The following is a 27,848-nucleotide window of genomic DNA, read 5'->3' as shown; positions in this document are numbered from 1 at the left end:
ACTCATAACTTTGGATATCATCTGAAATGTTTCTTCTCATGTTAAAATATAAGGTCTAACAGCCCAAAATATTAGGATGTAGTGGGGGGGGGGGTTGAGAAATGAATACTGCCCTTGCACTTCAATTGATCTTACCAGTTTCCATACTCATGCAATATAAATGCTTGTTTTACCTGATTTATGCTATTTGCCAGAAACCTATACAGATTAAGACAAAGAGTAACATGCAAAAAGTATCAGGCAACAGTTTGTATATCATTGTTTTAATAACATGAAATACAAGTACAAAACATCATACAAGTATACTTTTCACTACACGGATATGGAATAACATGCATGTGTTTTTGCCAGAATCTGTATCACCAAGTTCTTTTACCACAGTATCAATGGCTTTCCAGAGATTTTATCCTTCCTATGCAATTTATCACAAATAAAAAAAGCTTACAACTCTTTTTAACCAAAGCAGATTTACATTTATGTTAATATTCCTGCTCCAGGTGCTTTGGAGAACTGTTACATAATATAAAATGACCTTAGCTTAAAATTTTGAATGGTTAGTACTCTCTGACCTTGATCAAGTCTCCTTTATACCGGCATTGCAAAGACAGTGCACTTATTTGGGGCCTAAGTTTTATGTATGTCAACAGCCCTCATAGTATGTAGGAAAGCAAATAATCATTTTCCTGAAAAGTTCAGAGTATCATAAAAGCTACAAGTTAAGCAGACATTCATGAAACCCTATTTACAGAACACAACAGCAACAAAGGGTGATAATGTCCTACAAGTACTAAAGAAAAACAAGTTTACAAATATTGGAACTGTCTGTCTCTTTTGCCTCTAAAAGGTTTACCACATCAAGTGAGAGTAATCAATCAATAAAGAAAAAGTAAACTGTGCTGGTGCCCAGTATTCAGCAACCTCCATAGCATTCCTCACAGTTTTCGGCCATTTCAGTTAAGAGTTGTTTTATAACATAAAATAAAGCAAAAGCAGCATTACCTTGTAGGGAAATATGAAAAAGATACTGTTAGTTTCATAAAATATTTGAAAGTAATTTGTTTTCATAAATAAATAAAATGGTGTTTTTAAAGCTTTAATTTTTCTTGCTATGAAAAAAAAAACCACTCAAAGTTACATCAATCTTTAAAGATAAACACTGGCTTATTCAACATGTTTGGAAACCTGGATCACACTCTCAATTGCCAGTGTTAAGCTTTGTTCTTGGTAGAATCATCTTTGTTTCTTCTTTTTACATCCCAATTATAAACCCTGGCCATATCTGCAAGAACTGTCAAAGAAAATGCAAATATAATTCTAAAGATAACAAAATTATAATTTACTAATAAAGTAAAACAAAGACACAGAAATCAAACAAAGAAAAATATTAGCGACAACTACTGTTGGCAGCCATGTTGCCATACTATCAATTGCTAAAAAAAAATTCTGGAATTAACTTCTACCAAAACCAAGACTCCCAATCACTAACTGCTTAACATATCTAGTCAACTATAATACTACACTTAATATACTCTTGATACTCTCAATAATTTTTGAGACAGCATCTTATGATATTTCTCAGGCTGTCTCCGAACTCATGGGCTCAAACTTAGACTCCAATTCCAAACTTCCATATATCTGAAACTAAACACTACTGTCCCTTCCCTCATGGAGTTTAGATTCATTAGAACATACAATAATGTCTGTCTACCATTCTAACTTTTCCAATTTAGTATTATGTCAATGATAAATGGCACTTCTTTAAGTTTCTAGGACTCAATTTGGATGACTTGTCCATCACATCTCCTTTTTCTCTCGTAATTAACAGTATATCCAACCCATGCTCCCCCACCCTGAAAGGTATAGCCTTCCTACGTCCTAGGGATTTCACAGCTAAATCAGAAGCCTTGTCTTACCCAAAAACTTCCTACTACATGCTCAGAGTTAAGCCAGGAAAACAAAGTACTATGTGCAAGGTAGGAAAAAACCCACTCTGACAGGATTAGAAAATGTTGAGGAATGCTTTGATGTCTAAACTGAGATATTTCCATGAAAATAAAGGGAAATCCTTGCAGGTAGGGGAACAAATGAAGGAAAGAACAAAAGAAGAAAACACAAAAGGTCTGAGACATTTTAGTGAATAAAACTAGTTATTTGAAATATGCAATGAGAAAAACCTGTTAATGGAAATCATTGCATATGACAGTGGCTGAGGTATGAGGTGAGACTAGTAGGAGGCACTCAAGACTGCCTATATGCATATATCATATACAACAGCTAATAACTGAAATATCATAACCAAAAGATTAAAAGATGTGTGACTGGGTAAATTCATGCTGGAGATGTTGTAAAGAACAGATCTACTATGTGCAGGTTCTATAGCAACAAAACTTAGTAACATCATAGTACAGAAAATCTCATGTGGAAAAGTCAGGAACAGAGAGAAGAGACAAAGCAGAGTTTCCTAGTTAGCTTTAGCTGTCACCTTGACTCAGCCTAGAGTCATCAATCAGACTGGCCTGTGACATGTCTGTGTGGGATAGTCTTGACTGTTAGTTGATTCAAGAGGATCCAGCCCACATGGGCAATATAAGAAAGCTAGCTGAGCATGAGTATGGGAGAGCCAACTAGCATTGATCCTACGTGGTTTCTGCTTCAAATTCTTGCTTCCCTCAGTGATGAACTGTAACCTGGAAGTACATACCAAATAAATCCTTTTGCTTTTGGTCAGATTTTTTAACACAGCAACAGAAAAGAAATGAGAACAGAAGAGCTAAGTATTCCTTCCCCTCTAAATTCTGTATTGTATTTGAAAACAGCGTGTAAGTTTTACCTCTTAAAAAGCATTTCCTGACCTAACAACAGAACACATCTGTCATTCTCAAACTTTAAATTATCTTGATGTTGAATACCCAAACCTCTTTACAACTGCTATGAAGTTATCATGGACCTATTCTATACATGCAGTTTTAACAGGGAAAGACATTGGTACAGGGAAAGACATTGATACCGTTTTTCCCTCTACTTGTTTTCATGATTCATACGGCTTAACACACTTGCAGAAACTGCAAAGACTTTCTAAAAGACAGGGTCTTACAGTGGAAGTTTTGGTTTCTTTAAAAATTCAATTATATAAACAGGTTTTTGTTTTAATCCCAAGTGTGGGATATGGAATTGCTTTCAGTTTATCTACAGCTGATAATTGCCTCATGTGGCACAGAGAGGTGCATGATCTTTGCCAGCTGGAGTTAGAATTCTGAGGACTCAAGAGAATATTAATACCAAAGCCCAGAGAGAGAGAGAGAGAGAGAGAGAGAGAGAGAGAGAACAGGGGTTTTCAGGAGATGGACAGAGTACAAAGAAGTCTGCTTGTATGTTCTGCTGCTGCTGTTTGTCATTTACTGTTGCTGGACCGCTAGATATCCTGATGACTGAGATTGGTATTTTCCTAAAGAAACGGGTGGCCCTAACCAGCCAGAACTAAGTCTAAAGAGGTCTATTTCCCCTTTCCCTTCTAACCTTCTTTCTCTCCTGCGTAGGATTGGGGGGTTGGAAGGAAGCTAGAGACCAAATAAGCTAAAGTTTAAAACTCAGCACCTACGGGGTCTCATGGTGTATCCCAGAGTGGCCTCAAATTCATAATACTTTTACCTCAGCTTCTGAAGTGCTGGGATTAGAAGTATGGACCATGACACCTAATTTATGGAAGACTTTTAAATGTTTGTGAAATTAAGCTCTTTGATTATAAAGATATCTTAATAAATATTTGAAAAAAAAAACTTATTCACCACTGTGAACCTGCTGTCCATGCCTATACATTTCTAATTCATTATTTATTTAATCTCTAAGAATTTTGATTCAAATAAAACACGCCCTGGGGGGTGCAGCCTTGCCAGGCCACATAGGAAGATGATGTAGGCAGCCTTGATGAGACTTGATAGGCTAGGATCAGATAGAAGGGGAGGTCTGGGGACTAGGGAAGAGCATAGTGGGAGAAAAGGGAGGGTGGGTGGTACTGGGAGGAGACTGCACCAGGGAAACAAAGTGAGTAAATTGTAATCAATAAATATATAAATAAAAGAAAATTTTAAAAAATCGTTGTTATCTTATGCAATCTCTACCTTCACATTTATTTAAGAATAAAGTCATTCTTCTTATGAAAGTACTTTTCATTAAATCTTTTCCTTCTTTCTGTTGTTTGTTTGTTAAAAGGATACTGACTTCTGTAGTAGTAAATTGATCTCGAAGAAAATCAAGGTCTTCCTCAAGAGAATCAAGATTCTTTGTGGCAGTTGATAAATTCTTTTCCAACAATGCCTGAGCTTCATCAATATCATATTCAAGCATTACATTAGCCTGAAGAAAAGAAGTCATGACAATTACTTAACAATCTCTAGGTTAGGACAAGTGTCTGCAAACTGCAGCCCTTGGGCTAAATGAGTCCGTTTTCTTATACTATGCCACAGCAGAGCATAGAATACACAAAATCACAACAAACATTTTGAAAGGAAATGGGCAAAAGATAGAATAACATGCATTACCATTTCTGCAAAAAGGCAGACAGATATGGTCTTACCTATGCATGCATACAATTTTTCTTGAAGAATACCAAGAAATAGACTGTCGATTACTGAAAAGGTGGGTACATTGCACTAATGAGTGTAGGCTTAATTCTTTATAAATTACCAAGTCTATGATAATTCAGTTATAGCAAGAGAAATTGACTAAGACTTCTGTACCTCTTTAAATGTAAATATGTTACCTGTCAAACAATTATTAAAGCTTAGCATAGAGATTCATGGCTATAATCTTGGAATGCGGGAGGATAAGGAAGGATTCCAAGTTCAATGCCAGACTTTGCTAAATACTAAGAGTTTATCTCAGATCAGAAAAGAAAAACAAACAGAAAAACTCACACCTTTAATGCCAGTACTCAGGAGGCAGAGGGAAAAAGGGTCATAGTTCATGATTATCCTCAGCTATACAGTTTGTTGAAAGCCTGGGATACATAACAATCTCTCAAAAAACAAACATAAAGCAAAAAGCATTAATCCAGAACGTCAAGGCCAGCCTGGGCCTCATAGGAAGACTTTGTCTCAAACAAACAAACAAACAAACAAAACAACAACAAACAGGGACTAAGGATGGAGTTCATTGGCAGAAGACTTGTCTAGCTTATGTAAGGTTCTGTGTTATGTAAGAAGGTAGATGGCTGTAAAGGTAGTTATTGAATCTCAAATACCTAAAAACCAGTAACCCAACTAACACTGATATGCCGGACATAGTAGAGCATGCCTTTAATATCAGCACTTTGGAGAAAATCACTTCCCCCTGGCCGTGCAGCCTTGCTAGCCCAAAGAGGAAAAGGATCCAGGCAGTCCTAAAGAGACTTCATAAGCTAGGGTCAGATGGCAGGGGAGGAGACTCCCCCTTTCAGTAGACTAGGTGAAGGGGATTGGGGGAAGAAAGAGGAAGGGTGGGATTGGGAGGAGAAGGAAGAGGGGGCTACAATCAAGATATAAAATGGATAAATTGTAAAATGAATGAATAAATAAATAAATATAAAAGGAAAAAAAAACTTCAATTTTTATTGCATAGCAACCTGAATCTGAGTTCCTGGACAATTATCACTCATATTTTATTCTAAAATAAACACTCTCTGATTCCCTGCCCTCACCCCCCCTCAAAAAAAAAAAAAGAAGCAGGAGAATCTCACTGAGTCTGAAGTCAGCCTTGTCTACATAGCAAGTTCTAGGAAAGCCAGGACTACTCAGAAAGACCCTGTATCAAAACAAAACAAGAAAAGGAAGGAAGCAATCAAGCCAACAAACTAGCAAATATTAAAAGCCAGGAAACTTACTTAACTCAAAAATACTGAAATTATATACTGGCACAAAAAGTTATTCATAGTATCCCAAAAGAAGAGATACACCAAAATATCTATTAGTTTATAATAAATAAATGAAATGTGGTTTATACAACAGGTTATTTGGGGCAATGAAGAAATGACACTGAAGTGGGTGGGCATGATGGCACACACCTATAATTCCAGCACTCAGGGAGGCAGAAGCAGAAAGATCTCCGAGTTCGAGGCCAACCTGATCTATAAAGTTAGTGCAGGACAGCTAAGGTTATGCTGAGAAACCCTATCTCAAAACAAAACAAAACAAAACAAAACAAAACAAAAAAAAGAAAAAAAAGAAATGAAGCCAATACACAGAGAAAGGAAGTAAACTGGTGGTTGCTTCTTAGCTGTCTGGTAAAGGTCAAATGCAGTGGATGCCAGAGGAAAGGAGGTAGCAGAAGAAATATACAATGAAGAAATATGGTTTCTTTATTAGGTAGATAAAATGTTCTGGAGATAAAAAGAGGTGATGGTTGCATAACTATGAACACACTAAAGGCCATCAAACTATCCACTCTTGTTTTTCCAAGATAAGGTTTCTCTGTGTAGCCTTGGCTGTCCTGAACTTGCTTTGTAGACCAGGCTGGCCACAAACTCACAGAGATCTACCTGCTTCTGCCTCCCTGAGTGCTGGGATTAAAGGCATGTGCCACCATGCCTGGCTGTAAATTTTACCTTAATTAAGTGTTAAAAAGAGACACAATATTTTCAAAGAGATGATTTGAGACCTTTACACATAACAATGTGGAACATAGTAGATATGGGAACTCCAAGCAGTATAAAATATCAGTAGGCTAACTGGGTTTTAACTCAGACATAAGGGGCAAATGTAGCAGGATGTATCTCTTTATATGTAGATGCATTTAAAAAAATGAATGTATAGTGATTATCAGAGACTGGGAGGGGTTTCAGGGTAGGAGATAGAAGGAATCTAGTAATAGGTAAAACACAGTTCTAGTGTTCCAAACAGTTGTGTTAACTAGAGTTCACAATACTCTACTATTTCTATATATTTGGAGGAGGGGTGTTGAAACAAAATCTTACCCTGTAGCCCAGGCTAACCTTGAACTTGAAGCAATTGGCCCACCAAATGCTGAGATTATGTGTATTGCCATGATGCCTGACTCCTATTATGTAGCTGATGAAATACTACAAAAAAGGAGCTTAAAGACTCCAAATGCAAAGTAGTAAAAACATGGAAATATTAATTGACCTTAGTAAATCATTACATATTGTATAATTACCACATTGCACCCTATAAATATATATAATCAAAATAATTAAGAAGTTGGTATAGGTCAGACACTGCCTAGTCTCTCAGTTCAACCCTACTACCAAAAAAATAATAATTATTATTATTTAATTTTAAAATCCTACAAAGAACTACATAGATACCCAGAGGATCTATGAAAACACTACCCAGGTATAGAACAGAGTATCATCGATACAGCAAATGTTTCTTATGTACACTTCTCGTTAACATTCTCCAGCCAAAAGTAATCATTTTCCTGAATGCTCTATCAATGTAGTTTTGTTTGTATTTGAACTTTTGATAAATGAAATCACAGAAGTATATCCTTTGTGATAGACTTCTATATTAGGCAGAATTATGGCTCTTTAAATCTATAATATCCCAACCTAATCCCTGAAAACTGTGGCTCCGGAGATTTGTCAGAGTGGATCCTAACATACAGACACTACCTAATCTATATCAAACCTCAGGAACACAGAATTGTCTATGGTTGGTGGCACAAGGAAATACTGGAAAGATCTAAAGGACAGCATTATTTTTATCACTGTTGGCTTTGTAGACACAGGCCAGCAAATGCACATAGACTATAAACACCAGCAAGGAAGCTGTATTTTGGTGTTACATATAGCACTGGAATGAGGCTGCAAACAAATACTCTTCCCCACAAACTTCCAAGGGAGCCCATCCATATTGATACTTTAAGTTTGGCTTTTTAGGACCATGAGCAGAGAGGACCCACTTAAAGTGACCAATCATTTTAAGACTGCACTGACTAAGAGTTTGCCTCAAAAATTTTTATGTAGTACACAAATTTACTCTTATACTTAACAATTGTATCTCCAAGAAGTATACAAAAAGGGAAGCCTTTCTTTACTAGTTTATATATACGTAAGTATTGGCCACAGTGCTGTTCAAGAAACAGGAAACCTTAAGATAATTTAAATTAACTTGGGAATACTCTATCACAATATTAAAAAGAGAATAAAAAGGCTGGAAAGAGGACACAGTAGTTAAAAGCACTGTTCTTCCAAATGACCAGAGCTTGTTTAACAGTAGCTTTGTTGGGCAACTCACAACTGCCTGTGACGCCAGCTCCAAAGGATGTATGCCTTCTTCTGGCCTCTGTGAATACATACAGTCACATGTCCCTGTCGTTGCTCTGTCTCTGTCTCTCTCACACACACACATGCGCACACTCACATATACACTCAAACTCATACATACACATAAACCCAAGGAGGCAAACCCTGTGTTTACTCAAGAAAAATGGTATCTGTGACACTAAAATGTCACATTGTACCAAAGAGGAAGTGGGCCTAGCTTTTGACAGGGGAAACTTATAGAGCCCTCATCGAGAAAATGACATGATTTCATATGTTCTAGAAGTATTACTTGGGCAGTTAAAGTGGGAAAAGTTCAAAAAGAAAGCTCTAGAGTAAAGGCTTGAAGGCAAAGCTTTATTTAACAGCATTGTCAAGGTCCAGGGAGAAGTCCAAGTGTGGCCAAACCAGGAAGTAGAATATTAGGTAAGAGAAGTATCAAAAGAGTATTTACTAGGCTGTGTTGGAACTTGCCAGCGACTCAAAAGGTTTTTCCTTGAAATGAGATGGTAAATTACCACAAAGTTTGGATAAAATAATGGCATGAGCCAACAAATCTTAATGGATAGTTTTGCCCCCTATGCTTGAAGAGGCTTTAGGAAAACAGAGATGAAAGCAAGAAAATGAATTAAGATGTTAATTTGAATTGAACTGTGTCCATCAAAAGATATACTGAAGCTCTAACCTCTGGTAAAAAATAAAATACATTCTAGATTAAGCAGTGTCTTTCTCCCACAAAAAAATGTTCAGGTCTTAACCTTCAGTACTGCAGACTACAAAATATAATTCAAAAATTATTTGAACATATAATTTCTTTACAAAGGTAACCAATTTAAAATTATTCACATGTGTTAATACAAAAAGGAAAAAAAATTCTGAACACCTATGTGCAGAGGTCAGAAAGGACACATAAAGGCAGAGATCAATAAAGAAATTTTCTCTCACAGCCTTTAGGGAAAAAAAAATGACCCTGATTCCAAGGCTGATCTCAGACTTCTGGCCCCGAGAACCACAAAAGACAACCAAGTTCTGTTGTTAAAGCCACCAAGTTGGTACTACCTTTCAATGGAAGCCATACAAACTATTCACATACATTACTTTAACAGTAATGGCCACAAAAATGGCACAGAGCAGGGAAATAGCAGCAAAAAAAGTGAGAATGGTTAGCTTTTCAATATATTTAGAAGAAGGTTTGATGAAAATCTGGCTAACAGAGTAAGTTAGAAGAGTCAAAGATGACTGAAAGGTTTTTGTTCTTAACTACCAGATAAAAGAGTCTATTTACTATTTACTGAAATAGAAAAGGCTATGGTAGATGGTGTTCTATGAGAGAAATTCGAATCCAAGTATTCAAGTAAGGCACATAAAGCAAAATAAGGATGAAAAAACTGGAAGAAGTGAGCAAAGAAAATGAAAATAAAGAGTGATAAAAGTAAAAGAGTAGCTGTAGAATTTAAGAGTACATACCCCTCATACTCTGTTAGCCAGAGGACCCTGGTTCAGCTCCAATCACCCACATGGAAGCTCATAACTACCTGTCACTCCAGCTCCAGGGGATCCAAAACCCTCTTCTGGCCTTCAAAGTACCAGGAATATATATGATGCACTTATAGAAATGTAGGCAAAACACTCATAGACATGAAAAAAAAATCTTTCTTTAAAAAAAAAATAAAAGAAACAAAACAGAGTAAGTACAAGGACAAAGAAAAAGTCAGAGAAGCTAAAGTAAATCACATCTAATAAAAAAAGACTAAAATAGAGAATGTAACAGATATTGAAAACAAAGGAAATCCAACATATGAATATTTTTATTTCCCCAAATAATAGGATAGAACCCAAATCACATTCAGATACACACACAAATCATTTTTCTTGAAATAAAAAAGATTTAATTTTAAGAATCAAAGGGTCACAGAAAAACTAAATATGGACAGTCATCCCACATTAATATACTCAGGTATATTTTCAGGGGAAAAAAAGCTTTGGTAGCTCATAACTGGAGAAATCACAGACCAGTCCAACGTGGAGATAACTGCTGCTGTTTCACTAAATGGTCATGTCAAACTGCTTTCTTAATATTTTTTTTTTTTACAGTAGCATATTTGTGCTACTCTTAATCTTGGACAGAGAAGTTTCCTTTCTGCAGTGGGTAGTGATTAATGCAGGGATTCATAAAAATGGTCAGTGTTCAGAATAAGTGACTGACACAGAGGACCTCTGAAAGGCTCTGCCCTGCAGACTATCAATGTAGATACTGAGACTTATGGGCAACCTTTGGGCAGAGTGCAGGGAATCTTATGAAAGAAGTGGGAAACAGTAAGATCAGGAGAGGACAGGAACTCCATAAGGAGAGCAACAGAACCAAAAAATCTGAGCACAGGGGTCTTTCTTGAGACTGATATTCCAACCAAGGACTATGCATGGAGATAACTTAAGACCCCTGCACAGATGTAGCCCATGGCAGTTCAGTATCCAAGTGGGTTCCATTGTAATAGGAACAGGGACTGTCTCTGACATGAACTGATTGGCCTCTCTTTAATTACCTCCCCCTGAGGGGGAAGCATCATTACCAGGCCACAGAAGAAGACAATGCAGCCACTCCTGATGAGACCTAATTGACTAGGATCAGAAGGAAGGAAAAGAAGTCCTCCCCTATCAGTGGACTTGAGGAGGGTCATGCATGCAGAGGGTGGAGGAAGGAAGGGATTGGGGCGGGAGGAGGGAGGGAACCACGGGGGGGGGGGGGAAATACAAAGTGAATAAAGTGTAATTAATAAAAAAAAGTAAAAAAAATGAGAAGAGAAAAAAAAAGCCTAAGTGATGAACAGTGAATCTTTCCTTTTAAACACAGAACTAAGACTAAACAAATTAGTTGTAATTATAGTTGAAATTATAGTTGTAGAACAAAATGTAAATGGACAAAGTAAAATTAACTCAACTAACAAAACTTGGATAAATGAACTATATGATAAAAGTGTTAAGTAGTCCATTGTTCACAGCACTAGAGCACCTCCTGAAATAGCAGCAAGGGAAAAAAATCAGTCCAACAGGAGATGTGGATAAGCAGGAAGTAATATGCATCGTGCACTTGCTACTTTGCATGGGAATCTGACTAAAGTAAAAAATGAATAACAAAAAAACTATGTTTAACTAGGTCAGGGGACCAAGGAAAGGAAGGCTGAAAAAGCACAGATACTACTGGGCCATGTATAGTAGCACAGGTCTTTAATCCCAGCATTCAGAAGATAGAAGTCGACATATTTCTGAGTTTGAGTTTCAGGACAGCCAGGGCTACATAGAGAAACCTTGTCTCAAAACAAACAAACAAACAAACACACACCAAAAAAAAAGAAAAAAAGGATATAAGTTTATGAAATCATCTTAAACAATATATTTAGGAAGAGATTGTGGTGGCTGGAGAGATGGCTCAGCTGTTAAGAGCACTAGCTGCTCTTCCAGAGGGACAGATTTCATTTCTTAGCACCCACATAACAGCTCACAACTATCTCTTAACTACTTTTACAGGGGATCTGATGCCCTCTTCTGGCCTCCAAGAGTACCAGGCAGGCATGTGGTACAAACAGAGAAAACACATAAAATACACTCATACACATAAAACAAAACAAAAAATTAAATTATTCTAACCTCAAAGTTTTTATAATCTTTTTCTCCTTACATTTACAGGGATCTTTCTAGAACTATTACACTCTTACAGGCAAGAAACATTTATCAGAACTAAACAGGGACTATTTTATTTCTGTTCTTCCTTCTGTTACATGCTTTTTAAAAGTATGTGTTTGTGTGCATGCACGTAAACGGCAGCACAACCTTAGGTGTCATCCTCAGGAAGACTTCTCATTTTTAAAATAGGGTCTCTCATTGGCCCAGAGCTCACTAATCAGGTTAAAATAACTGGCCTCTCTGTGTCTGTGTGATCCTCCTCTCTGTGTCTCCCAAGGGCTAGGATCACAAACACACAATGTCTTGCATTTTTTTTTATATGAGTTCTGGGTATTAAACTCTGTTGACATGCTTGTAAAGCAAGTACTTTACCAAATGAGAAACAACCCCTCCCCACTCTCTTCCTCTGCATTAAAAACAAACAAACAAACAAACAAACATTAAATGGAGAAACAGTTGGGCATGGTGGCATGCCTGCAATCTCAATATTTGGTAAGGAAAGGCAGGAGGACTATGAGCCGTAGGACACTGTGGGTTATATAAGAGATCTTGTCTTTAAAAAAAAAAAAAGACTGAGGAATATGGATCCATGGTAGAATACTTTCCCAGCATACTCAAAGCCCTGAGTTCATGTTCCTCCCCGTCCCCAACACACACAAAGCTAGAAGAGTAGGTTTGGTCAATTTTGTCTTGACTGGGAAAAACTTTAAACATGTTCAGTCTTGAAAATACTCCTAAATCCAGTCAGTTTATAATATGACTACTTGAACTTCATAGCTTCATTCTTTCTAAATTCAAAGGGAGATAAACACATTGCATATTAAGAAAAAAAATTGCTGGTCAGAAAACACTGGTGTACAAATAATTAAGAAAAAAAATAGCTGGTCAGAAAACACTGGTGTACAAATACATTCGTTGTGGCTTTATGATTTACTTACCCCCAACCACAGGCACACTTTATCAGTAGGAGGAACTGAAGCTTTGCAGTACAGGTTATCTGCCAGTAAGAATCTTGTCTCCATTGAATTGGTAGACTCCTTTAAAAAAAAAAATGACAGTACCACAAACAGGCCAAGTTGATACAAAGTTTATACAGGAAGGATCCCACACCTGATCCTAAAACATTTAAAAGAGTACCACCACAAAGGTTTCCTTAGTTGTAAAATAAATGAATGGTTATTATCATCAAATGACTGGACATGGTATTCGATTCAGCTACTTAATAGCTCTGTAAATTTAGCATGTCACTATTATCTATGCCTCAAGTTCCTCATCCATTAAAAAAGGATAACAATAGTCCCTACAGCTATGAAGGTTATAAGCTTCCAGAAAACACATTTTAGTTTTAAAGATGGGCAAGGTCTTAGCATAAAAGATAAACATATTCCAATCAAATGTCATCATTCTAATATTTGACAAAATAGACTTCAAACTAAAATTAGTCAGAAGAGATAAAGAGGGACACATCATTCTAATCAAGGAACAGTTAACCAAGAAGATATTACTGTCCTAAGCATATATATGAACTCTGGGGCACCCAATTTCATTAAAAAAAAAATCTACTACTGAATTTAAAGACACAGATTAACATCAATCCATTAATGGTAGGTGAGAAACATCAGAACTGACATCATACATCAAATGGACCTACAAGAATATACCCAAAGACCAAAGAATACACATTCTACTCAGCAGCACATGGTAGCTCTTTCTAAAATAGACCACATCTCTGAGACACACTGAAAGCAGTCCTATGAGGAAAATTTACAGCTCTAAGTGCCTATACTAAAAAATCAGAAAGAGCACAAATAAATGGCTTAATAATGCAACTCAAAAAATTGAAAAAAAAAAAAGAACAAACCAAATCCAAACCCAATCAACATCAAAAAAATAAAAATAAAAATCGGAATATCCAGCCAAGCTCCCTCCAAATGCCGCCGGCTCTCGAGGCTGGGTGTCTGAGCAGGTCCCCGAAACTTTAGCTAGTGGCGTCCTCGGCCGGAAGAGAGAAAAAGAAGCGGTTCTCTTGCGGAATTTTACAGCATCACAGGCCACGTGAGAAAAGGTTGATGTGGCTGACGCCCCTGGTGACTTTTTTCTCAGGCTTTCCTGTAGTCAAGCGCTTGGATGCTGTGGATATGGAGGGCAGTTGGAGAGGGGTGGGGTTGCGGGGGTCGGTAGTGGAAGCTGTTAGTTTGCATTGAGTTCTCCCTGTTTTTTTTTTTTTTTTCTTTTTGGGAGGGGTTTGTTTGTTTTTTCGAGGCAGGGTTTCTCTGCACCGCCTTGGCTGGTCCGGAACTCACTTTGTAGAACAGGCTGGCCTTGAACTCATAGCTCACCTGCTTCAGCCTCCCCAGTGATGAAATTAAAAAGACCTACCGCACCACCACCAAAAAAAAAAAAAAAAAAAAAAAAAAAAATCGGAGCAGAAATCAACTAAATAGAAACAAAGAAACAATATAAAGAATCAATAAATCTAATATCTGGTTCTTTGAGAAGATAAACCAAACTTAAATAACCTTGGCCCAACTAACCAAAAGAAAGAGGGATCAAAATTTTAACAGAATCAGAAACGAACAGGGCAACATTACAACCTACACCAAAAAAATATTGATTATGAAGAAATATTTAAATAACCTGTACTCCATTAAGCTGGAAACCTTAAAGAAATGGATGAGTAAACCATTCAGCTAGACCACCAAAATTAAACCTAAAAGTCAATGACCTAAACAGGTCCTAAGAAATGAGGAGATGACATAGAAAAAAAAAAAAAAAAAAAAAAAAAGCCTACCGGCTTAAAAAAAAAAAACAAAAACAAAAACAAAACATATCCAGGACCAGAGGGATTCACAGAAGAATTACACCAGATATTCAAAGAATATCTATAACAAATCCTTCTCAAACTATTAAAAAAAAAAAGCCGAATTACACCAGGTATTCAAAGATCTATAAACACTCCTTCTCAAACTATTCAAAATAAAAAGCCCAGAAAAACAAATAGAAACAGAAGGGTCACTCCTAAAAAACTCCTTCTATGAAGCCAATATGCCAGTAGCACACCCCTCAAAAATTAAATAAATAAATAAAATTAAAACGTTCTTAAATGTTGCTACCTCAGAATAAAACATTTTAAAAATAACTAGCATTTCTAAATAAAATTTTACACACATGTAATCTAAGTGAAGAGCTTAGAATTAAGCTTGATTTTAGGGGACAACCACAAAGCCACCTTTTTGACAGAAGTCTACTATTTTTGTTTTGTTTTGTGTATTCGAGACAGGATTTTCCTGTGTAGCTTTGGCTGTCCTGGACTCAATTTGTAAACTAGGCTGCTGGCCTCGAACTCACAGAAATCTGCCTGCATCTGCCTCCTTAAGTGGTGGGATTAAAAGTGTGTGCCACCACACCAGGCTGAAAGTATTCTATTTTTAACGTTACTGCTTATACTCAAAAAGGTAGAATGAATCCTACAGCATAAATGAAATACTGGTAATCAAAGAGTAAATGAAATCAGGACTCTGTTTAAAAAAAAAAAATTCTGAAACTGAAAAGCTTCCGTAAAGCAAAGGACCTGTCATCAGAACAAAACGACAGCCTACAGATTGGGAAAGGATCTTCACTAACCAGAGGGCTGATAGCCAGAATATGTAAAGAACTCAAGAAGTTAAACAGCAACAAATCAAGTAATCCAATTAAAAAATGGGGTACAGTGCTCAACAGAATTCTCAATAGAGGAACATCGAATGGCAGAGAAACCTTAAAAGAAATCCATTGTTGGTGCGAATGTAAACTTGTACAACCACTTTGGAAGTAAATCTGGCGCTTCCTCAGACATTTAGGAATAGTGCTACCTCAAGGTCCAGCTACAGCACTCCTAGGTGTATATCTAAAAGAGGCTCAAGTATATAACAAGGACATTTGCTCAACCATGTTCGTAGCACCTTTATTTGTAATAACCAGAAGATGGAAACAACCCAGATGTTCCTCAGTTGAGGAATGGATACAGAAATTGTGGTACATTTACACAATAGAATATTACTGAGCAATTAAAAACAAGGAAATCATGAAATTTGCAGGCAAATGGTGGGATCTAGAAAAGATCATCCTGAGTGAGGTATCCCAGAAGCAGACAGACACACATGGTATATATTCACTTAGAAGTAGATGTTAAACATATATAGGATAATCATACTAAAACCTGTACACCTAAAGAAGCTAATCAAGAAGGAGGACCCTGGTAAGATGCCCAATCCCCATTCAGAAAGGCAAATGGGATGGACATCTGAAGAGGAAGAAAACAGGGGAAAGGAGAGGAGCCTATCACAGAGAGCCTCTAAAAGACTCAACCTTGCAGGTTATCAAAACATGCTGAGACTCATAGCCAAACTTCGTGCAGAGTGCAAGGAATCTTATGAAAGAAGCAGGAGATAGACCTGGAGGGGACAAGAGTTCTACAAGGAGAGCAACAGAACCAAAAAATATGGGCACAAAGGTCTTTTGTGAGACTGATACTCCAAACAAGGACCTGGAATCCCTGATCAGATGTAACCCATGGCAGCTCAGTATCCAAGTGAGTTCCCTAGTAATGGGAACAGGGACTGTCTCTGACATGAGCTCAGTGGCCTGCTCTTTGACCACCTCCACCTGAGGGGAGGAGCAGCCTTACCAGTCCACAGAGGAAGACAATGCAGCTACTCCTGATGAGACCTGACAGACTAAGGTCTGATGGAAGGGGAGGAGGACCTCCCCTATCATTGGACATGGGGAGGGGCATAGGAGAAGAGTAGGGGAGGGTGGAATTGAGAGGGGATGAGGGAGGGGGCTACAGCTGGGATACAAAGTGGATAAACTATAATTAATAAAAATAAAATAATTTTTTAAATCCTTATTTGTTTATACTTGGAAACGAAAATATTCTTACTTTTTTCTTCTGCATGTATTTCAGAATTTCCAAAGTCTGTTTAATTTCAGGAATCTGACCTTTCAGCCTGTGAAGAAGGAAAAAAAAGTTAACAGTATTTTACAGGCAAAAATAAACATCACAACTATCTTATTAGCCCTGCAGTTTTCAACTAATATGTCCTTAAAAACTACTTACAGCAGTGGTCTTGGAAAAGGACAGGGAGGAGATGAGGGAGGGAGGGTTGGATTGGAAGGGAATGAGGGAGGGGGCTATGACTGGGATACAAAGTAAATAACCTGTGATTAATAGTAAAAAAATAAAAATTAATAAAAAAACTGCTTACATATATAAAAGTTATATCATAAATTTTATTTGAATTTTTAGATATAAAAGATGATAAATATTGCAAAACAAAGTATATTTAATAAACCATATAAAGAATAAAATATATAAACACTTAACTAAAATATTTACGGGACTAAAGAGATTACAAAGTGATTTAGAGCACGTGTTCTTTCCGAGAATCCAAATTCAATTCCCAGCATGTGGTGGCTCACAACCATCCATAACCCAGGTGCAGATCTCACATTAGTTTTGACCTCCACAGAACCAGGCATGTACATGGTGTATAGACATACAGGGAGGTAAAATATTCATACATTAACTATTTTTAAATTAAAAAATAAAATAAGATATGATGCTAAGTATATACACAATTCATAGTTTAAAAAGCCTTACTTCATGTCTTACTCCCTGTTGTTAACATTTCTAGAACAGGTCACATTTTGCAAAAGTGATTCATAGGCACTGCATTTGATTATAAAATTTCATTTAAAATAGATTAATTTTATAACTAATTTTTAAAATAACATGTATCCAAATAAATTAAATGCCAAATTTAGAAACATCAACCACCTATGTAGTATTGTATTGGGCTGTTTTGGGTATGCATATTCAGCACATGTATATTATAATAAGCTAAGTATCAGGCAAAGCACAGGGATGTCTTCTCAGTGTATACACTTGTCACACTGTTAAAAAAAATGTACAAAATCATCTACATGCTGTCCAAATCGCCCAGTGTGAATTATTACCTATCCTCTCAGAGATACAAGGGAGAAAAGGATATAGACATATATATGATCTCCAGACGCAGAAAAAGGGACAACCTGTGAAGCTGAGAAATATAAATACTGAGCCTCCACTTCAAAGATAACAAAGAGAGCCACGGGCTATCAAGAAAAAGACAAAGATGTCTATCTACTTTTGCCACTCTCCCTAAGTACAGTACTTCAAATTTTAGCCTACAGAAGAAATAAATGGAACTCAAATAAAAAAGAAATCAAATTAACCCTGCTTGTTGATGACATGATTATATACCTAGAGAACCCCAAAGTCTCTACCAAAAAATTCTTACAACTGATGAGTCTACAGCCATCTTACCCTGAAAACAAGGAATCTCATCTGATCTCAGTGATAGACAGGATTGGGTTTGATTTGTAGTTAGATGGATGAACTGGTAAATGAATTAGTAAAAAATCAATAGCTTTTCTATAAACCAATAACGAGTCACTAAAAAAGAAACCAGAAAAACAATCCCATTCAAAATAGCCACAAAGAAATAAAACACACTCAGACAAACAAGAGAAACATGATCAACAATATAAATGCTTCTACACTGAAAATTATAAAATAGTAAACAAAAAAGTGAAAATACTAGAATATGGAAAGATGCTCACTCCATGTTCATGGATAGGCAGTTAATACTGTAAACATGGTCATATTACCAAAAGTACTCTGTGTATTCAATGCAAACCCCACCAAAATTCCAATGACATTCTTCACAGAAATAGAAATCACAATCCAAAAATTCATATGAAACTTCAAATGGCCAAAGTAACCTTAAAAAGAACAAGGTTATATCCTGTATAAATGATAACAAAAAAAAATCATAGTAACAGACTAGTAGCTCACTGGTATAAAACAAAGGACCTAACCTAGACATAAACTCATAAAAAAAAAAAAAACCCAAAATTCAAAAATATATCAAAAACCTTTAAGTAACATTTGACATTCAAAAATACTATAGGAAAACATGAGGGAAATATTTCAAGGTATTAAAACAGGCTACAACTTTTCAATAAGATCCTAATAGCTCAAAATATAGAATTGAAAAATAAATTATATCAAATTAAAAGCTCTGAACAGAAAAATGAACCAATCAGTAAACTAACAATTATGAGGGAGTGGATATATATTTGCCAACTATTCACCTAATAGTGTATTAAAATCTAAAATATGTAAAGAATTAAAAACTTAACCAAAACAAAAAAAATAATCCAATAACTAAGTTGGTAATGATTTGAAGTGCTTGCTGTGGGGTACACTTAAATCCAACATTACTCAAACACCAGGTAAATGCAGATGACAAAGTGTATTATAATCAAGCAGCTACTGATTGATCAGGCCACAGAATAGACTCGGGAGCTGAACAGTGATGTTAAAGGGAGGTTGTACAGCATATTTAAAGGATGAATTATAAAACAAGGAATATAGCATTGTCCAATTTTATTTTGACGTAAGGGGTTGAGCAAGGGAGTTTCCATCAATCAGGGTAGTAGTGGGTTCCTGGGCTGGGGAACATGAACTTAGTGTGACCCTGCCAGAAAGATGGAGTAATCCTTGAGATATCTAGACTCAGATAACTTTCACCTTACAAGTTGTCCCTGAGATATCTGGACTCAGACAACTGTTTCTTTGTAACAGAAGCTGTTCAGCTATTGGGAAATCCCCAGCTCCCCTAGGGCCTGGGGCCTTGAATATAGTTTCTCCCTATGATTAAATAGAGTCTGAAAATGAAATGGTACTTAAAATAAGTTTCTTTTGCTGTTGCAAACATATCAAACGATTAAGAAAATGTTCAACACCTTTAGGCATCATAGAAATGCAAATTAAAACTAAGGAGATTCCATCCCACCAGAATCAGAATAGCTATCATCAAAAACACCAGGTTATGCCTGCTGGTGCAGACCTGTCATCCCAGACACTTGGGAGGCAGAGACAGGAAGATTCAAAATTCAATACCTACTTGGCCAACTTAAGAATCTATTTCAAAATAAAAAAGAAGTGCTGGCAATATAACTCAAAGGTAGAGCACCTGCCTAATACACCTGAGGCCCTATGTTCAATTATCCAGTATGGCAGAAATAATAAAGCCAGGCACTATGGTACACACCTGTAACTCTAACACTTGTACAGTGAAGGCAAAAAAATCAGGACCTCAAAGTCATTTTTTGTTACACAGCAAATTCAAGACCAGCCTATGCTACATGAGACACCATTTCAAAATTAATCAATCAATATTATTGACAAGGATATACAGAAAAAAAGATATCTTACACACTTTTATATAATGTACATTATAATAGCTTTTCTATAAAACAATATGCATGTTCCTGAGAAACATAAAAATGAGGCCAGAGAAATGGCTCCAGCAGGTAAAAGCCCTTTCTGATGAGCAAGCCTAACAACCTGAGTTCAATCTCTGAAACACACACACACACACACACACACACACACACACACACACACAGAAGGATTGAATAGCTGGCATCTGTAATCTCAGCATGGCAAGATGAAACCTGCTCAGGAGACAGGAGAACTGCCCAGAGGCTCCCAGGTCAGCTATCCTGGTATAGAAGAATTTTAATTCAGACCATGGCTGCTCTGGCAAGAGATCACATCCAAAGACCTTCTAGGGCTGTGTGACCTGGGTGGAATATAGATATGCCTTTAATCCAGGAGACAGAGGCAAGCAGATCTGAATTCAAGGTCAGCCTGGTACAGAGCAAGTTTGAGGTAAAGAAAAGCTTAGGTCCAGGTGTGGTGGTACATGCATTTAATCCCAAACAATGAAGGTAAAGTTAGTTTATAGAAGGAAGCACCATGTTTGAAAGTGATGTCTAATTGAGGGGCATACAAAGTGACAAATCAGATAAGATTTAACAGAATAGGATATGCCCAAGTCTCACGAGAAGAGAGAGGAAAGGGTAGCTACTTAATGGACAATGCAGGGGGGGAGGCAGTTTTCACTGGGACAATAATAGACAGGCTGCAGAGAAAGCTAGAGAATTCAGGTGAAGGCAAATGAGCCAGAAAGTGAAAAGGAGGCAGAAGATTAGAAAAGAATGATGGAATTAGTTTGGGGCCAAGCAGAGCAATTCAAAGGCTGAGAGAAAAGCCAGACGGTGTAAGTTAGCTTGGAGAGGAGTTTGAGCCAGACCAGCTAAGTTGATCCAGGCAGCCCAAAGCTTTTAAGAACAAAAGGATGAGCTTATTAAGCAGTAATTCTCAGAAGCTAGGTTAGATTGTTCGGAGGCTTCCAAGACTAGGCCTAGGTTAGAAGAAGGAGTCAGTAGGCCTCTGAGAAGACAATCACATCAGGCGAATAAGTTTCTTTTACAGCCTGGAACACAAAAAGTGGCAGAAGTAGCAAGAGAGACCTTGCCTCAACAAAGTGGCAGAAGACAGCTGACTCTACAAAGTTGTTCTCTGAACTCCACACATGCGCTATGGCTCAATCAAGCCTATGACTGTGCCATGGCTTTCGATGCACATGCACACACACACATTAATTTAAAAAAAAACCTGAAAATGGAAATACTAATTGATTCAGATGTGTTATTCCTGACTGCATACACAAAGAAAATAAAATAACCATGCAAGAATTGTATGCATACTAATATTCACTTTGGCACTATTCATAATAACCAAGAACAACAGATGAATGGATAAACAACTATGTGTGCATGGTATAATTGGAAATGGAACATTATACAACAATTAGTAAGAATGAAAATATGTCATTTGCAACATTATTAACAGAATGATAGGTCATCATGTTAAATAAAATACACCAGAATAAAGTAAAGGGTAGTTGGCATCAGGGAAGATGAATATGATCCAAGCACAATATTTGCATGGTATGAATATATCAGAGTAAAATTCATTAGCCTGTACAACTTATATTCATGAATAATTATAATAAAGTTTTTAAATGTAGAAATTGTTTTGATTACCTCCTTTTCTTTTGAGCAAGGTTGAGTTCCATAAACTTATACTTCTGATATTGCTCATCCAGCTTCTTTAACACTGTATCTGCAGTCTCATTCCCAGGCTGCTTCATAAAAGAATCTACATCTTCCTTTAATATAAAAAAGGTATTACAAAATTTTTAATTTATATCACAAATCTTCTTTTCACTTCTTTGTTTATAAAATGTAAAAGAGTAAGTTCTGTTCTCTTCAAGGCTTAAATTTTTGAAAAAAAAACTTTCATAAAATATATTCTGATCAGTTTACCCTCTCACAGCTCCTCCAAAATCCTCCCACCTCCTCAGCTCTGTACTCCTTTTCTCTCTCTCTTTAGAAAACAGGCAAGCAAACAAAAAAAAACAAACCATAATTTTAAAAACAGAAATGAAAAAAAAAACACGAGAAATAAACAAATCAATAAAAATGCAAAACCTGAAAAGATAAACACAAAAAATGAAATGAAAATATCCAAGCAAAAGGCCAATAAGAGAAAAAATGCTCAAAGTAATATGAGACAAAAAGTATACAAAAATGCTACTGAATTCATTTTGTGTTGACCATCTACTGCTAGGCATGGAACTTACCCTTAAGTGTGGCTATTATACCCACTAAGACTCCACTGGAGAGAATTAATTTTTCCAAAAGCATAATTTTTCCAAAAACATACTTATAAAAAGTTAAAGATGGCTGCAGATGGAGCTCAGTGGTTATACCACTTGCCTACAAGACATGAGGCCCTAGGTCATCTCCAATACTGCCAGAAGAAAAGTGAAAGATAAGCTAAACGTGATGGTACAGGCCTATAATCCCAGAACTCAGTAAGTGTGAGCAGAAAGATTCAAAATTCAGGGCCAGCCTCAAATATGTAATAAATTTGGGTCAGCCTGGGCTACATAATAACCTTTCTCAAAAAAGACAAAAATAAATAACATACAGACCATTTTGGTTTTGAACAGTTCACATATATTATGTACCTAATTTATTCTTCTGTTTTTAATTTAAGACACATGACCTTGCTGCTTTATACATTTCTCATGTGGGCTTAGTAGTAAATATGAAAATTACTAGCAATGAAACAGTTTACTGATGTGTCCTAGTCAGTAAGGAATTGAGCAAATTGTGTGCCAAATTTATCGTTTTTCTTACTACTTTAAGTCAATTTAACACATGGTTTATTTTTCATAATAACTCCACAAACACTGTCCTCAATATATACTCAAGACTAAGCAGCAAGTGGGAAGCCTGGGGCAGGATTCAAATACTCTCTAACATAGAATTTCCTGTTGTTACAATACCATGACACTCCCATTAATTTTGGAACATCAAGATAATTACGTTAAGTTTGGTCTGCTTATTACATCTTGTTGGTATAAAGTTTAACCATAAAATTTTAGAGGAGCCGGGTATCACAGTGTTTGTTTTTAATCTCAACACTTGGAAAGTAGAGGCAGGAGGGCTGCTCTAAGTTTGAGGTCAGCCTACTCCATATAATGAGTTCTAGGCCAACCTGGCCTACAGTGTGAGGCTCTGTCTCAAAAATAAATAGGGTAATTTTAGGATAAGACTATAAAGCCCTCAGATAAAGTTTGTATTCATTAATTCAATTTCTATCTGACTACTATGCTATATTTAAGACACAATGGGAATTCAAATACACACACAAAATTATGTATCAGGCACTGTGGTAGGATCAGGAGAAATAACACAAAAGAATTACCTTACCTCTAAGTAGCAGAGCATACATGACCAAAGAGGTTCTGAAGCCCTCCTGACTGCTCAAATGCAAATTCTGTATACTTCATTTATACCGTTTCTAGGTTTCATCAACTACATCTACAAAATGAGAACAGCAAAACTCTCTCCCAAAGTTTTGCAAAAATTTCTAAGAAAATTTCTGAATCTCAGAAAATATTATTTCATGTAAAGATCACTTTAAAAATATTTTTAAAAGCACAGCACATTAAGAATACACACAAAAATATTCCACTAACACATTAAAATATACAGTGCAAAATGCGATTTATGTTAAAAAAACATTTTGAAGATTGTTAAGACATAAGACAAGAGTATATTAATTTTTTGGTACAACCCAAAAAGTCAAGGAAAACTCGACTCAGATATTTAGTAGTCCTTCAGTACAAATAAATAAAATATATACAACTATCTTCTCTTTGAATTTGGGTTGGCATCCCTGTTACATGAAACCCTCCAATTGAACTCCCCACTATTCTCACAACCACATACAATTTGCTGTCTATCAAACTGCTCAAATAGCATAACTAAAGCCAACTACAAAATGGTTTTAGCTATCCAATGACAGCCGGTTACCCACTGTATAAGGCTTCTTCTTTTTTTTTTTTTTTTTTTTCTCATTTTTCATTCTTAAAGCAAGAAAACACACGGACTTCACGTTCGTGCTAACATCTACTTCCTAGGCAGTCTGGTTCCGTTCTCAAGAAACGGACCACGACCTTGCTCAAGCTGACTAGGTCCCCTCAGTACCCACACCTTAATAAAAGATGCTCTGCCTACTTACTGTACTAAGTGTCCACCCATCTAAGTCTCCAGATCTTAGCGGTCCTGTGCTCCTCGATAACCCGCCTTTTTTTTTTTTTTTTTTTTTTTTTTTTGGAGGCAGCAGTAGAAGATAACTGGCAGCAATTGGATAGTCCCAAAGGACGCCACGCCCCAACCCGCCTTGCATCCAGTTCCTGCTCCCCAGTCCTCCTCCCTGCTCCTTCTTCTGGGCCCTGGTAGAGCTACCATTCTTCGAAGCCATTCTCCACGAGGCCTGAAAAGCCGAGACGCAGGCGGAGGCAACAGGCCGGGCATTCCCCTCCGGGACCTTTCAGCTCAGCTCCTCCCAACAATCCAGGCCTGGCTAGTGAGCGGAAAGCAATTTTCAACCTGAAACCAAGACGACTAGAAACAGGGTCTCTTACCACAAACACGGCTTCAGGAATCCCTAGGTGGAGCCGTCGCCCGTTTCCAGAAGCAGTTTCTACGCCACCTCCGTCCTTAGCTGCGGCCATCTTTAGAAAGCCCGAGCGTAACTAACTGCCTTCTGAGGCGTCCGCCGTTGGTGTCAGTGATTGGAGGTTTGCGTTCTCAGGCCCGCCTCCGTTCCCGTGAGTCTGCGTATTCATTGATGCTTACGTATTAGTTGGTGATTGGCGCCACGCGTTTGAGTGACACACTTAGGAAAAGACGCGGTGGAGAAGCGGGAGGATCAATTCCAACTCCTGGGAAAATGAATGTTAGAGATTTAGGGAACCGGCAAGGCTAAAGCCATGGGAATCTAGACCGTGCCAGACTGCACCCCAACCTGCACCTCAAGATAGAGTGCAGTCTCCTGAGGGGTTTCCGCGGCGATTTCAATTACCTTTCGCAGACCAATGAGCCCGATTCTGAGTGTATGTATCCCCTGGATTAATAATAAATACCTCACCTTCTGCACCAATTTTTCTCAAAAGCCACCTTCAGTGAGAATCTCGTGCCCTCTGACTCAAACATATTCAAAGCTTATAGTTTACATACAAAATCCCACGAGCTATTCCTAAATTCGTAGGTCCAAGGACTTTCCACAGTGTTGTCCTCCACAACAACTCTTTAAAAAACAAATCAATAAACCGAGTGTGAAGGCATAAGCACTGCATAAGACCCTGTTTGCAAATAAACCAAATGTAGCATATAGAACCAAGTAATTATATGCTGGTACCTTTTTTAAGGTGTGTGTGAGAGAGAGTGGTGTGTGTGAGAGAGAGTGAGAGAGAGAAAGCAAGCCTCTCAGACTTTTGAAGTCTTGATACAACAGTAGTATAGTGAAAGGAGAACTATCAGATGAATTAAGAAAAATTTAAAGAATGCTAATAGCAGATTGTATATGTATATAAATTTAGTTTATTTTAAAATAATTATAATTACGACCAGCAAGATGTATCAGTTTTATAAAGGGTTCATTGCCAAACTTGAAATCCTGAGTTCCAGATGCTAAATGGTGGAAAGAAAGAACCTTACACCAGCAATTTGTCTTCTGACCTCCAAATCTACTCCCTGGCATGTAACCTTGCATGCAAGCACACACACAAACACACACAAATAAGTAAAATTAATCAACATCTTTATCATTCACATGTAATTACAGCCACCTGATACTTGACAAGATGCCAAGTATATATACTTGACAAATATACACTCAGGGGGAAAATAACTTCAACATCGGGAAAAATTGGATGTTCACATATCGAAGAATAAAAATGGCCTCATCTATCATCCTGCACAAAAATCAGCTTCAAGTGGATCAGAGACCTCAATGTGAAAATCAAAACCCTGAAATACTAGAAAAAAAAAAAAAGGCAGGCTCCTACAAGATTTAGATGCAGGAAGACTTTCTGGGTAGGATTCCATTCACTGAGAAAGTAAGGCCAACAAAACTGACAAATGGGACCTCATAAATAAAAGGCTTCTGTATAGCTGAGGAAACAATCAACCTAGTGAAAAGAAGCCCACTGCATGGGAAAGAATCTTTGCAAGATAAATATCTAATAGAGGATTAATATCCAGAATCTATAAAGAACTTAAGAAAGTAATAGCCAAGAAAACAAATAACCCAATTAAAAATTGACTATGGTTCAGAACAGAAAGTTTCCAAAGAAAGAAATAAAAATGGCTAAAATTGTGTTCAACTTTCTTAGCAATTAGGGAAATGCAAATTAAAGCACTTTGAGATCTCATCATATTCAAGTCAGAATGGCTAAGTTTAAAAGAAAAAAATGCTGACAACAAATGCTGGCAAGGATATGGGAAAAGTAGAACCTTTATTCACTGTTGGTAGGATTGCAAACTGATGCAGCTGCAGCCACTATGGAAAACAGTATGGAGAACTGTCTGAAAGTTAAAGGTAGATCTACCATATAGCCCAGTTACATCATTCCTTGGCACATACACAAAGGATTTAGACAGTCTTACTCCAAAACACTTGCTCACCTACATTCATTGCAGATCCATTCACAGTAGATAAGAAATTGAAGCAACCTAAATGTTCATTAGTTGATAAATGAGTAAAGTCACCAAGACCCAGAAAGACAAATGTCACATATTGTATTTATTTGTGGGTCTTAGCTCTGAATCCTTATATCTGAGTATAAAACCTGCAATAACAACAAAAGGCAGTAAAGTAGACACTATGGGGGAGTGAGGAGCTCTATAGAGAGGAATAGTAGGACACAGGTGCTAAAGAAGAAGGAAAAAGTGGGGATGTTAGCAACTGTGGAATGGAGGGAGAAAGTATAAAGGAGAGGTGGGGAGGAGAACTAAATAACCCTAAGGACGTTGGGGAAAGTTATAGGAAACATTGCTCTATTAGCTTACTTTAAAATGCATACAATATAATAAATGTGATCTGTGTATACATATTCATATATATTGATTTGAATGGAATTTTGTTACATGGAGTGATAATGCCCTACCAGGAGCCATAGACTATCTAACAAATACCTCAGTGCCAAATAAAGGAAACATCCCTTCAAGTTGTTGGTCAGGTAATTCAAGAGGCTCCCCTAAAACAATATAAACCATTGTTATTGCTCTTGGTTGCCTTCCAGAAGTGAAGGTTAAAATCCTTTTGCTGAAGATACTATATACTTCAGACACAGGATTGAGGGATCAAGCTGGTACTGACCAAAAACCCTCCTCCTTGAGCTAGCTCTCATATTATCATATTCTAAGAAAATTGTCAAGTGATAAAAGTAATCAGTAGTTCTACCCAGCTGTTAAGCCTGAAAAACACAATGACTGGTCCAATAAGAGATCTCAATGGTACAAAATTAGCACTTATATCTTGGAGGTAAGCAACCCCTGTCTAATTGGATTTAAGACCTGCTCAATACAAGGGTACTAAACACCTAGTCAACTACGC

At 37.0% G+C, this 27,848-nt stretch overlaps 1 protein-coding gene across 1 annotated transcript; it reads right to left on the bottom strand.

The window, feature by feature from the left end:
• Nucleotides 1–247: 247 nt before the first annotated feature.
• Nucleotides 248–24,993, bottom strand: Vbp1 (VHL binding protein 1). The gene is made up of 6 exons (XM_055607326.1): nt 24,874–24,993; nt 21,917–22,041; nt 16,857–16,923; nt 12,874–12,972; nt 4,215–4,353; nt 248–1,279 (listed from the first exon to the last, which is right to left on the bottom strand). Exons 1-6 carry the CDS (start codon nt 24,961–24,963, stop codon nt 1,209–1,211), a joined length of 591 nt encoding a protein of 196 aa, XP_055463301.1. The 5' UTR covers nt 24,964–24,993; the 3' UTR covers nt 248–1,208.
• Nucleotides 24,994–27,848: the final 2,855 nt, after the last annotated feature.

This window comes from Psammomys obesus, unplaced genomic scaffold (genome assembly GCF_907164565.1).
Source record: "Psammomys obesus unplaced genomic scaffold, mPsaObe1.curated_primary_1811, whole genome shotgun sequence".
Taxonomy (NCBI): domain Eukaryota; kingdom Metazoa; phylum Chordata; class Mammalia; order Rodentia; family Muridae; genus Psammomys; species Psammomys obesus.
Note: the sequence above shows the minus strand (reverse complement) of the source record. Positions and strands in the feature narration are given on the sequence as shown.

What these genes read in the sequence shown, in the direction of transcription:
- Vbp1 (XM_055607326.1), bottom strand. Translation starts at nt 24,963, where the DNA reads ATGGCCGCAGCTAAGGACGGAGGTGGCGTAGAAACTGCTTCTGGAAAC. An exon ending in TTCCTGAAGCCGTGTTTGTG is followed by an intron (nt 22,042 to 24,873) that starts GTAAGAGACCCT and finishes TTTATATTAAAG; the next exon opens with GAAGATGTAGATTCTTTTAT. An exon ending in CTTGCTCAAAAGAAAAGGAG is followed by an intron (nt 16,924 to 21,916) that starts GTAATCAAAACA and finishes CCTTCTTCACAG; the next exon opens with GCTGAAAGGTCAGATTCCTG.